Source organism: Delphinus delphis, chromosome 16 (assembly GCF_949987515.2).
Source record: "Delphinus delphis chromosome 16, mDelDel1.2, whole genome shotgun sequence".
NCBI classification, from domain to species: domain Eukaryota; kingdom Metazoa; phylum Chordata; class Mammalia; order Artiodactyla; family Delphinidae; genus Delphinus; species Delphinus delphis.
In genome coordinates this window covers 7,514,181-7,527,512 of record NC_082698.1, presented here as the reverse complement: position 1 = coordinate 7,527,512, position 13,332 = coordinate 7,514,181, and the positions used below count along the sequence as shown (strand labels likewise).

Sequence of the window (13,332 nt, the reverse complement as noted above, 5' to 3'; positions counted from 1 at the left end):
GCTGGAGGGGCTCCCACCTGGGCACCTGGGTTATGAAGCAGAGGCCCCATCCAGAAAGCCCTGGGCACCCCCAGAGCTCTGTTGCCTCAAGCACCCTTCGGCTCAGAGAGGCTCTCAATTAAAGCATGGAAAATCACCAAGTGGCGTTAAAAGCTGCCTCCCTGGCATGTCCCCAGTTGAACTCCTTCTATTTTTCTTTTCCCCAGGAGATCAAAGCTATTGTGTCAACCCTCGGCCCTGATCCGAGTGACCTTAAGCAGATTGCTTATGCAACCTGGTGGCTGTGCCTGGGACACAAGGAAGGATCCAGGGGTCTGAATAGGGGTTTCCTCAAATTATGAGACCCCCATCAGGGGTTCTGTGGTGTTTCTGAGAGGAAGGAAGGACTAGAGAGAGCTGAAACTATTCTCCCGCCCCGGCCCTGCCCTGCTCCACGGCTGCAGGATCACGACACCCCTGTGCCAGAAGCAGCAAGCCCAGCTGGCCGCTGGAGCCCGTGAGACAGGCCGCAGGGTGCGGCTCTGACGCGAAAGCATCGTCCCTGGCTGGATGCACGCCACACCCATGAGAAACAGGAACTGTCGTTCCCATTTTACAGACGAGAACATGGAGGCTTACAGAGGGTGACCTGCCCAAGGGCACACAGCTCAGAACAGCAGCAGAGTGGGGAACTGAGCCCCACCTGACACCAGAGCTCACACTTTCTCCTCTACGCCGCCCTCTGTGTCCCGCGAGTGTCAGCTACCTGGATGGGGCACCTGGGGGCAGATCACAGCACAGGAGGAGCACTGAACCCGGTCTTCCCAGCCTCCTCAGGAGCCGCGTGGCTTTGCGCAAGTCACCAACTGTCCCGGACTCTCGAGTGAGGGGTGAACAAGAGCAGAGGTGGCGGATCACTTAGCAGTGGCCGCCAAGGTCACGGAGGGGAAGATTCTAGACGTCCTCTGAGTTCAACCAGAAGGACCACCGCAACTGACCACCAATGTCCGTCAAGAGCATGGAAGGAGCTGCCACCCTTGGCATCCACTGCTCTGATGGCCTGGGTCTTAAAGGCTCTCTTCCTTTGTTCAAGCCCATCCTGTTTCCTCACAGGAAGCAACTATTCCCATGTGCCCACAGTGGTTTTGCCTTTACTTTTATTTAGCATTTATGTCATCCCAGTTGGAATCCCAGGTCTTTCCATGACTATTCCTCAAAGATCTTAACACCCATCCGCATTCTGTGCTGTGAAGGGCGACCCACCTCTGAACTCCTCTGCTTGCTGTCAGCACAGTTCCCCAGGCCAGCAGGAAGGATGCTAAGGGTGCAAAGGGGCAGGAAACTGGAGCCAGTGAGGTGGCCGGCCGCTGGCAGAGGGGACAGAAGGCCACAGAGGCTCAGGCAAGCCAGGCCTGAGCCCAGGACTGAGCCAAGAGAAAGCACAGCTGGCCTGCAGCTGCCAGGGCTGCCGGAGCGCGGCCAGTGGTGCGAGGGCCACCCCTCGTTAAAGGCAGGCCCCACCAGCACACAGGCCAGAGCGGGAGGCTGACCAGAGGGGGCCTCACCCAGGGACGACCCTGCCAGCAAAGAGGCACGAGTTACCGATGAGTGTCTGCGAGAAGCCCTCCGCCGACTTCCCCCACCAACCCCTCACCTTTCAGAGCCCACGCGGCCCTGGCCAACCTCCTCTCCTGGACTCGTCCGCAGACCACGGCTCTCAGCGTAGTTTCTACCTCATGCTTCTTTCCTACCCCAAACTGCCCCCGGCCAGCTTTCACCGGCCCCTCCAACATCTGCTAACACAACAGTTGCTGCCTGTTCTGAGGCCTGCTCTGGGAGCTTCGGGGGCTCAGTGTGTGGGCAGCTGCAATCAATCAAACCTCTGTTCCAGCATCCTGACCCCTCCTCACAAACGTCTCCCTTCTGTTGGAAGCACTGCTGAGAAATACAATTTGTTGCTCTTTCAAGCTGACCAGCTTGGAGTTAAAAATACAGCAGGGCCTATGACACCCCGGGCATGGCGTTCAGCGGGTAATCCTTGACTGTCGTTTTGCTGAAATCTTTGCTCATCACACACGCGATCCATGTCTAAATGGCCACGCACAGCCCAGGTCTCACCGGGAGTCAACCAATGCTTGGTGGTCAAACCAGGTCTCAAAAAAGCAGTAATAAATAATGTCAGCACAAGTCCTGCTACTAAACAACTCACAGGCTCAGGCTGGGCCCTGCCCTCAATGGCGCACGCTGTCGCTCTGCAAAGAGGAGGCTGCAGCTTCACCTAAAACACCAGGCGGAAGGCGCCTCAACAGACCACGTGAGGAAAGCTGCGTGGGGAGGGCAGCAGGACCAGCCCTGGCGCGCACGAGGCAAGACTGACCCCCGGGCCACCTTTGAGCATCTGGCTCTGTGGAACGAGTGGCTGCAGTCACAGTTACAGGGAGGGAGGGCCTTTCGGGGCCAGGTGCTTGCGCCATCCCTCCCCGAGGGGGCCTCCCCTCTACAGTCGCCCTCCCTCACTCAGGACCCAGCTCCCTGCCTGAGAGCCGGGCACTCAGGCTTTAAGAAGCGAAGACAATCTGAACGCAATTCTCACCAACCCCCTCCCCCACTGCTGCGAAGGACAAGAGCCACCGCTGCTGCCAGCTGGGAGCTGTGCCCGGAGACCTGGCTGGGAGGGCAGGGCACCTGCAGGGGCGTCGGGTGGGCTCCTGGGGTCCCTTCCATCCTGGTACCATGGGTGACAGACATGAGACAAGAACGCTCACACATGCCAGCCTCCTCTGGCAGGTGGTGATTCTGATTCTCTCCCCATTTCACAACCCACAGCTCCAAAACATGGAGTTTACCGCAGGCTGCGCAGGGCTGCAGGGCAGGCCTCCTTCCCATTTTCAAAAGAGAAGGATGAGGCAAGAACAGGAAGCAGCAAGAAGAAGTAAGTGGTAAGGACAGAGAAGGGGAGGTAAAATCAGAAGGAAGGAGACATCAGATAAAGAAAAGGGGAGTCTTCAGAACGTCACCCTCTAGGCCCAGTTCTGCCTCTGGAGATGCCCAGGGCAAGCCCACGCCTTCCCGCCCAAGCCCTGCCATCACAACCACCAGCATCTGTCAGCGCTCCCTGGGCCCACATGCAGGTCACATGTGTGTAGATAAAGACTCATAAGTGTATCAAAAGATATCACAGATACACACATTTATACACAGACATACATACATAGCTACACACATACAGACATGTGCACACACACTGACACATTTACACAGCATACACACACACATGCGCACATATGTGACTTCCCCTATTCCTCCCAACAGTCCTATGTTGGTGGTGGTGGCAGTGCCGGTATTATCTGCTGCACAGAGATGTTAAGCAATTTGCCCAGGGCTGCCAGCCTCCTGCCCCATCTCTGAGGCCTTCTGATTTGTCAATGCCCCGCCCCTCCAAGTGAGGATCTAAAGGTGAACACCGTGTTCCGGAAGGGTCTGTTTCCTCAGAAGGGGCTGGGAGGGACACAGCCCAAGGTCACATCTACTTCTCAAGGCCTCAGCTTCTAGCTCAGAGCCCGTACCTCAGAGCGGTGCCCACCCCAGGGCCTCCCTGTGTGCACGAGGACCTCAGGGCGTTTGGCCTCTCCTGCCCGCCTGACTCTCCCCGGGTCCCTCCCCGGCCCCTTTTCTGTGGCAGCCTGGAGAGGCTCTGGCCACCATCCTTGCTCTGGGCACTGCTGGTGCTCACACAGACCCCAGGGAGGTCCCAGCCCCGGTCAGCGCCTCTGGTGGCTGTGGTTTATCAGAGCTGCCCGTTGCTCCAAATGTCTGACCGCAATGCACTCACTCTGTACCTTCAGCCCGAGTCTCTCATGCACCTGGGCCCAGAGCCCACGCACACAGGGGCTCCTTGACAATGATGCTCACCCTTCCCGCCAGGGAGGCGAACGTATAAAGCAAGATCAAAAGACCCACGAGAGAGAGTCTGCGATCCGGCTGCAGGAAAGGGTAGCAGGACACAGAGGGCAGCGCTGACCCTCGGCACAAGCCGGCCTTCCCACCGACGTGCAGACCCGCTCGCTTCCCGGCAGCTAAAGATGTGGGTAAGAGCACACGGAGGCCAGGGTCTGGGGGCAGTAAGTCCTGCACCAACCGCTGCCTGGCTGCGAGCAGGTTCCCCCCACCCCCCACACACCCCCATCCCCGCACCCTCCTGCCCAGCAACAACACCACTCACAGGGTGCCGGCTGCAGGGCCCTACATGCTCCAGGCTGCATCCAGGGCTCTTCAAATGCATAGAGGTGGCCCTAGGCCTGGCTTTCAAGGCTCCGGGAGGAGGAAGGCCCACCTCCCGAGGCCATGAATCACCTGGTGGGGGAGCCGAAGCAGGTGGCGCCCCAGGGGGAAGAGGGCTGGCTGGGTCTAGAGGCTTGGTGGGGGGCGGCTCAGGGCCCATCCATCCCCAGGGCTCTGGCCGCAGCCCCTCGGCCCACACGCTTCCCAGGGGCCCCTTCTCTGCTTTCCCGGGGCCCTGCCCTCTCCAGGCCTTGGCTGGGGAAAGACAGGCAGAATGAGGGCAGACCCCTCAGGACTTTGGAGGGCTGCCTGGAGCCAGTGAAGCAGTCCATACATCTGGGCACAGTCCCACGGCGCAAAATATCTTCAAATGGTTTCTACCCAAGTGAGGACGGGAAATGTCTCCAGTGATGCCAGTGGTGTTATTCCAACTTGTGGCTAGTAAAATACAATTACACCTGTACGTTGTTTTTGTTACCTATCTAGCTTATTAGCTAATAAAATAAGCTCGGCATTGAAAATTTAACTGAAGCCATTTATCGTACCCACAACTCAGGGCTCTGGGTTTCCTTCAGCAGTCACCCAAATCTGTTACCTTTCCAGCCTTTTTACCTATTTACATTTCTCCAGGAAGGAAAATTCCACCTGCCTGTCCAACTTGAATGAATGTGTTCGATCGTTGTCTAGCTTGGACACCCCTGGAGAGGCGCTGGGAGGAAGGGAAACTGACCATGAGGGCAGGGCCTGGGCTCTTGGACAAAGCTGGCCAGAAAGGCTGGACTCAGGGGTCAGGTGGGTGGTCTAGACCAGAGATACCTGCACCTCTTCTTTTGGGGGGACCTCTAGGCTTGGAGGGAGAACTAGAGGAGAAGGAAACGCCATAAACAGAAGCTGTTTTTTCATTCTGAAATGAAAGGAGGCCCGGCTGAAAAAGCAGCACTGGCCACTGAAGGAAGGCAGTGGTGCCCGCCTGGGAAGGGGTGGACACGGCAAGCCTGCCTGCACAGACATGGCCGTACGCTCACGAGCGAGGCCAACCTCTCAGCGCCAAGCTAGTCCCCACTCCCTCAAGCCCAGCCGTGACAGATGCTCACATAACAAGACTAGAAAAGATAATGCTCAAACCGTGGCTCTGAGCACCCGAGGAACCCCTGGACACAGAAGCTAGAGCGCCGCGTTCTACCCACCACATCCATCTGTCCTCGAGTGGACAGGTGGTCACAAGGACCAAGCCTGCTCCCTGGGCCTCACTGTCACGCTCTGACCCTTGGGGCTCCGCAGTGAGAACCAAACGCAGGCAGCCCTCAGGCTTGGAGACTGTCCTGATGTCTTAACTCCAAGTTCATCTCATTCAAACCCATACCCAAGATCGGTGTTAGCACGAGGCAGGGCTCTGAGACTCGGAGGATAAAGCACAAGCGACAGGGGTGTGTGGCCAGAGGCCTCGCCTACAGCGAACAGCAAGGATGATTACACAGGTGGCACAGAGCAGAGTGATCACAATTTCTGGATGGTCTCACACTGTTGGCAGTTGAATCAAAAGAATAAGCGCCTCCCCCCATTTCTCGTTCTTTAAAACTAACACCCACGGCACTGATCTCAGGATCAACATGATCTGAGTGACACTGAATCCCGGCCTGTGCCAGCAGTTCCTACGGCGGCTGCAGGGATGGGCCCCTGGGAGAGGCTCCAGAGAAGTACCAGGAGGGGGACCACCAGTGTCTGGTGACGCTGGACTGCCCGATGCCCCGCCTCTCGCCATCTGTCTGCTCCTGTACCACTAGCACGTGTGCAGAGGGAAAGAGCATTTCTGATTTTAAATGGAAAGAAATAGATGTTTAAAAACAAAAAAGGGGGGGCTTGATTTCATCTTTCACTGTACAGAATTTTTTAAATGAGGAAACTAACTCACTTCCTGGGCATTTCTGACACTGGCACCCTGCAGTTGCCCGGGACGGGCCAGGAGCCGTGGAGGCTCCGATGAGCACCTGGGTGCTTCTGCAGCATCTTCCAGCACCTTCTGGGGCTCTTACCTGCGCCATCTTTGCCAGGTCCAGGGAGGGCCTCTGCTCCTGTGCCTCCTCGGGGCGACGCCGCTTAACGCCGACCTTCTTGTCGTTAAGGACACACGGCTGGGAGCGGCTGCGGGAGAGCCCACTGGAGCGTCTGGCCAGCTCCGGCGTCGAGGCAGGGGTGCTGCTGGCTGAGGGGGGACAGTACTCCGCAAAGGAGAACTGCTCGTGCGAGCAGGAGAGGGACCGTTGCATGTCCAGCCGGGCCCCGCCCACGGGGCTCGGGTCAGGGCCCCAGATGTCGCCTGCCTGTCTGCAGGTGGCCGAGCCCGGCGTCCCCTGGCAGGGCTGACCGCCAGATCGGTGGTGAAGTCCCGCCTGGTCGTAGGGCGAGGAGAGCACGTTGGCGCGGGACGGGAGGCTGAAGCTGGAGCTCCTCTGCATGGTGCTGAAGCCGTTGGAGTAGCGCTGGACGCTGCCCCCGCTGTAACAGCGCCTCTTTTCAACAGGAGTCCAGACTTTGGACCCCAAGGGCCTCCACGATGTTCGGCAGCTGGACATCTCGTCGGAGAAGGACAGCGACCGGCACTGGCGCTTGCTGGGGGGCGCTGAGGGGTTCCCGCTGTGGTCACTGAGGCTGAGGTCTTTGATCAGGTTGGTGACCGCGCAGGCAGTCGCGGCCTCCCGGCGCCACAGAGCGCGGTCCTGACACTTGTCGGGCAGGCGCTCCCAGATGCCGGCGCTCGGCTGGTCGACCTGAAGAGGGTACTTCCTGTCCAGGTCTCGCCATCTGTCATTTTCTGGTTCGTAAATGACAAAGAGAAACAGGATTGGAGAAGGCCTTCGCGCCAGCCCTCTATCTCCTCACCAAGAACCCGTCTTAAACAGGATGTTAGAGCCAGAAAGGCCCTTAAAAGCCATCCAGTCCAACCTCGCTTTACAGATGAGAAACTGAGGCTCAGAGAGGGGACATGAGTCCCACGGTACTGAGTCAGAAGCAGGGCAAGGTCTAGGATCCAGGCAGCCCGCAGGACTCCTGAGACGGTTTCCTGTCCAACATACCGTACTGCCTCCCAGGAAAGTCCAAAGCACTACTGTTCACCCCAAAGGCTTCTCATTTTCTAGAAGGGAAACTGACTTGCCTCACCCCTGCCCTGGCCGGCAGCAGAGTGGGGGCAACGTGTCTGTTACGTCCCATCTTAGGGCTCTGCTGCTCTGGGGCTGGGACTCGACGCCCTGGTGGGAAGACCACAACCAAAGATGAGTCTATCAGAACTTCAGAGGGGCTGGAGGTGCTGCCAGGTTAGTGCATCTGAACTCCATCTTCAAAACACTTGCCGACAATAGAAACTGGGTATTTCATGGATTTACATCCCCTCCACCAAAATGTTCCACAACCAACAGTAGCTGCCAGTCACTGAGGACTTTCCTTGTGTTCACTTGCTCTCTGGCTGAAATCGAGGACAAAGTGGCTAAAATCTATAGAAGTCAGTCTCGGGCTGCAGAGACGTAAGGGTACAATTTCAACTTACACATTCGGGTCTCTCCATGAATGCACGGATAAACAAGCTAACCCTGCTAGGAAATGCGGACTTTTGCACTTGAACCCTTACTTTAGAGAAATATTCAAGAATTATTTGTTATTTTTCTACTATGGAATCAGGCACTGTGCTGAGAATTTTAGGAGAACAACCTTGACACAGTTCTTGTATTCAAGTTCACAATACAAAAGCAAAGTTAAGAAATACGCTGTGCTGCCAGGGGTCAAACATGCTACCATGTTTCTATGTTTTTCTAATCTACACATATTTACAAACTGTGCAAATGTGAATATGGAGAAAAGTATGACCGAGTCAGTCAGCAGAAGGAGAGAAGTAAAATCTGAAATGACTTTCAGTAGCTATTCACACACACTGATTCTCAGCACTGCAATCAGTTACTGCGCATCCACCGTGGGTGGTGTAACCCAGCACAGTGCCCTGCACGGCTACCACTGCTGCCCAGATGGGGAGACCCAGGCTTGGGGGGGTTGAGTAAGTGGCCCCAAGCCACACACCTAACAAGTAACGAGATGCAAGCCCAGGCTGACCCAACCCAAAGCCCTTTGCTCTTTTTGCTCCACTGCAGCACTGAGGGAACCACAAGGCAGTCTGACCTTGGCCCTGCCCTCAAGGAGTTTACTAGTCGTTCAGGATGAGCCATCACTCAGAAAATTGTGACGTCCTTGCTCCAGGCAGCAAGGACTGTAGGACCATCTTCTCTACCAGTGGCCACTTCTCAAAGGGCCCCGAGAGACACACCTGAGGGACTCACTCCATGCTGAGTGCCACAAGCAGCAACTACTGGACAGGTTCAAAGGGAATGACCAGTGAGGCCCAAAGGGAGCTTCACGAGCCAAAGGAAAAGCCAAATCAGGGCTAAATGTGACGCTCCTTCCTCCAGGGCACCCTGTGCACCCATAAGACGCAGAGCCTGAGGCGCTGGGACCCTGGACAGGGGACATGGCAGGAATCGTCCAGAGGTTGTTCCCACAGGAGGGCCTTAGAAGCTGGAGAGACAGGAGAGAGATCTGCCAAGTTAGGCCAGCTGGGAACAAAGCAGGACTGACGTTAAATGTCCAGTTCATCTCATCCCTGAAATCTGCCCGGGCCCTGATACGCGGCAAGTCTCGATAAGTGTTCCTGTAACTTAATCATTACTAAAAACTGACAAATCATTACCAAAAATTATCTTTTTGCAAATAGCATTTATGTTGTTCAAAATAGGTCCTCACTACCTACCCCTCCTCAAATATTCACCATTCTTTTTTTTTTTTTTTTTGGCCACACCGTGCAGTACATGGGATCTTAGTTCCCCAACCAGGGATCAAACCCGCGCCCCCTGCAGCGGGAGCACAGAATCTTATGCACTGGACCGCCAGGGAAGTCCCTCACCATTCTTTTAAAAGAGTTTCAATTTGACATTTGTCAGCAGTCGAAAGTTCAGTAAACTAATACTAGAGTCAAATTTTAAAAAATACAGACTAACCTTGACTGAGTCACGACCATCTCTGGTTTAGAAGAAGAAAAGTTATCCTCAGAAACAAGTGAAGATTTATGTATGACGATGTTCTTCAAAATGATATGAGTGATGGCAAAATGGTAAACACACCTGAAACGTCCTACAGTAGGGGGCTGGTTAAATAAAGCACCGAGGAATACCATGGAGCATGAAAAACTCAGTTTCAAAGAATATTAATGATGTGGAGAAATGTAATGATGCAATACTAAGCATAAGAAAGGATACAAAACTGCAGAGACGGCGTGATTCCTATTTAGTAAAATACCTATGTTATATATATGGGAAGATAGAAAGGAAATAAACGAAAATGTTCACGGTTGACTGGCAGAGAGCTGGTTGATTTTTCTCATTTTTGTCTCCCTGGAGCTTCTACGTTTTCTATAAGGACAAACACGTGGAGGACCAGGGCCTAGGACCCCACCCTCCCCTGGGTTTGCTCCTTTGGTCTTTTAGGAAGTTCCCATCAAACAACGCTCGCCACCGACTCCCCTTTTGGGACAAGGCATTGAGGTGCCACATGGGCCACAAATGTGGTTTATGAGGAAGGAACCAAGGACCAAACCGAGGGCAGTGAGGGCCCCAAGATGGCGCCACAGTGGCCCCAACTTAAGGAGCCTAGAGCCCACGGGAGACGGTCCCTGTCCCAGGCCTTGGGAAACCTGGGAAATTTAAAAGAGATTGGTCCTATCCTCAGAAGATACCACTTTCTGTCGCATTTTTCTTTCACTGCCCTGGAGTTTTCCCCATCTCTAGGGAGATCGTGAGACAAAGGGCAAGTGGGAGCCAGTTAAGCATGAACGTCCTGTCTCTCCAGTGGCTACCTTGTGATCTTGGTGCTTCCTGACTCGGGCCTCCCTACTCCAGTCCCATTTCCTTTCTGCCCCCAGAGAACTTTCTGAGGCCCACACACGTCGTGGGCCCCGTCGACTCGTGGTCTCCCCAGTAGGCCCTGTGCTTCCAGGCACGCCGGACTTCCTGTGACAGCAGAAGTCAGACAAGAGTCAGGGAGAGCCAAGATCATCCTTGAAAACCCCTGAAACAGCCCATAAAGCCCACTCCTCCTGGTTTTGTGTACAAAGCCCTGAAGAGTACATAAAACTAAAGTTTAATGAATCGACTGCAGGAATGAGCACAGGTGACATCTCTGTGCAGTGGGGTGTGCATTCGACTTGTTTTGCGGTTTAACTATCAAATCCCCAGTGGGAACTGGGGTTGGATGGCTAACTCTCACGTGCTCCTACCTGCCTACAGGAACTACCTGTCTCTGTTTTGAAGAGTAAGCCTCTATTGACCTTAATACATAGATGTCTTTGTCGTAGGGAGGAGTAAAAGAGTCAGTTCTCAACTCAATCCACCGGTTAAATGCGGGTACAGCACTACCGACCGCCAGGGACCTGCAGCTTCCCCTCCCACATGAGTTCTTCCATGTTTTCACACCTTTGCAGAGAACTGCACCAGTCTCTTACTTCCCACTGCAGAGCCAACTCAAACATCACCTCCTCTGCAGATACGCCCTCTCATACAAGCCCTCGGGCACCTGCAGCTCTTTGCCTAGACTTTCAATCACGTGGCTCACATCAACTGAACTTTAATGATCTGTTTACGTGTCTACGTCATCTATTGAGCTAGAAGTTCTGGAGCACAGTCCCAGCATGACTCTCCCGTGCCCAGTACACAGCTTGGCACACAGCAGACCTCAGCCGGTGGTGGGTGGAAGAAGGAGGGTATGACGAACAGCAGATAGAAGCTACAGAGCACACCATGGTGTTCACTTGGTCTCGCCCATCCTCTGTCCCTGGCACAGGTAACCGTTCCTTGGCCAGGCAGGTCCAACCTGGGCTGTGCCTTGAACTCCCCACCCCACCGCGGCCAGGGATGGTTGTGTATGAACTAGCCAGGGCCCTGGCTGGCACCGCAACAGCTAAGATACTTTGAAAACACGAAGCCTGCCCGATACCGAGCACTGCTACTGTGTGTCAACACCAGCCAGGTGGCCACTTGTTCTGTCTGCGGAGCAGATAATATTTTAATTGTTTCTATCTTTATCGCTTCAAGAAGTACAATATAAGAAAAGTAAAAACAATCGAGGCTATGTTTAGCCCCTGTGTTTTCCCCCTTCGCTCGGGGAACAGAAGGCGATTTGTTGGGTCAGGTCACCAGACAAAAGAAACAGGAATAGAAGCTAATTTTTCATGGCAAACCGCCCTGAGCGTTAGGCCCAACGTCATGGTGTACAAAAGGCCTCGGTTCGGCTCCAAGGAGAGGATACCGGACACCCCCGCCCCTCCATTCAATACCACTTCTGCACAAACAACTATAACTCTTCCAGAGGTGACAATGGCCGTGGACGTGGGGATTCCACTGAGCAGGGCTCACTTGGTGTGGTGGGAAGGGTGTGGACTTGGGTTCGCGCCTCAGCTCTGCAAGGGACTTAATTAATCCCTCAGAGCCTCAGTTTCTTCATCTATAAAACGAGGGGACTGGTGATAACCACCCTGCAGAGCTATTCTGAGAGCTAACAGTTGCCTCGCACAGGGCCTGCGAGGACGGAACAGGCTCTCGAGACGGCAGCCGTGATTGTGACCACACCGCAGAAGGCTCGGGCAGTGGAGCCTCGGCCCTTCTGCAACCGGGGACCCGTCTCTGTGGGGTCTGGTTGGAACGGGAACCTGGACGCTCTGCACGAGGATGTCTCAAAGTGTGGTTTCAGGACCACCTGCAGGGGCATCCTCTGGGCTGTTAAAATGCAGATTCCCAGGCCCAGATTCTGATACACAGAATCTCTAGGGGTAGAAGCCTGCATTTTAATAAACTCCCCAGGTTATTTTAACACGAAGTTGTTGAGAACCGCTGCTCCGGACTGCAGGCTACACAGGGGCCTGGGTTCTCAAACACCTCTGCGGCAGCCCAGTCAGACCATCCAGACACACCAGGAAGCTTCTGCAGGGCTGACCATCCCAGTCTCCAAAAATCTGCATTTAGAACGTCACTGAACACTGGTGTTCTGGTGTTTGTTTTGTTTGGGGCCAACAACAGAAGGTAGAATTACGGAGAAGGGTGACTCTGCCCTTCAAGTTCCTCAAGGTCCCTTTTCACAGGAGGGGGTGGGGACCCCGAGCTGCACGGCATGTTCTGGATGGAGGGCCAGTGGGAAAGGCCCGAGAGGCCCACCATTCACGCGAAGGGGATAGCGTGAGCCCCCCTCCCGCCGAGACACACCGTGGCCTAGAGCTTCTCAGGGAGGTTCCCGGCACCACGCCTCCAGCAGATGGGGCACAGCCCCGGGACACAGGCACCGGCCACTCAGGCTCTCGGCGAGACCCCTGCCTTCAACCCTCAGGGGCAGCTCCAGTTCCTTCACTTCCCTGCCGAGCTTGCCCTCACAAGGCTGAGGTCGCACACAGGAGCGGCGTAAGCGCACACGGCGCTCCTCCTACGGATGTGGGGCAAACTACGCAAAACACACGAGCCACGTAAGCATCTAGCTCTCTCGCAGATGGCCTGACTAGGTGGCCTCCACGGTGTCTGTCCAAGCTGAGGCGCCACGACTGAGCCGGACACTCCCCGAGGCCGACGGGCACACACGTGGGGACAGGAGCTCAGATCCCCCAGCCGCATCACAGGCTTTGGTCCTGAAACCACCCCGTGACTAAGGAGAGCAGAAGGCTGCTGCGTGCACAGATCCAGAGCTCAAAGAAAGAAAACACCCGGAGGAACACAAATAGCATCTGACCTCAGATGTTCTTGTTTCCATTTCTGCCCTTAAACTTGAAGGGAGATTCCCAGGGGCCCAGGTTCTGAGTGGACTACAGGCCTTCTTGCGTTCAAAAGACAGAAGTGATTTACAGCCTTGGATATCTTTATCCTGTGTTTAGAGGCTGCCTTATGGTGACATAACCACAGCAGAATGTGGTTTCTAGAAAAGGTTAAACACCTGAAGCACAGATCCGAGGTACAGAAGGTTCTTGCCGCCGCCCAGGCTGGGGCAGCAGGCCTCAGT

The 13,332-nt window shown here is 55.0% G+C and overlaps 1 protein-coding gene across 4 annotated transcripts in view; it reads right to left on the bottom strand.

Moving 5' to 3' along the window:
• The window catches only part of LOC132439542 (EEF1A lysine methyltransferase 2), a 183,921-nt gene that overhangs the window by 81,723 nt on the left and 88,866 nt on the right, over positions 1-13,332 (bottom strand). For 3 of the 4 annotated variants that reach the window (XM_069541497.1, XM_069541496.1, XM_069541498.1), the window contains one exon: positions 6,294-7,072. In XM_069541497.1, the coding sequence (XP_069397598.1) occupies positions 6,294-7,072 (779 nt within the window). Of the gene's footprint in view, positions 1-6,293; positions 7,073-13,332 lie in introns of those variants that run through there. The other variant, XR_011246750.1, reaches the window with a different exon arrangement.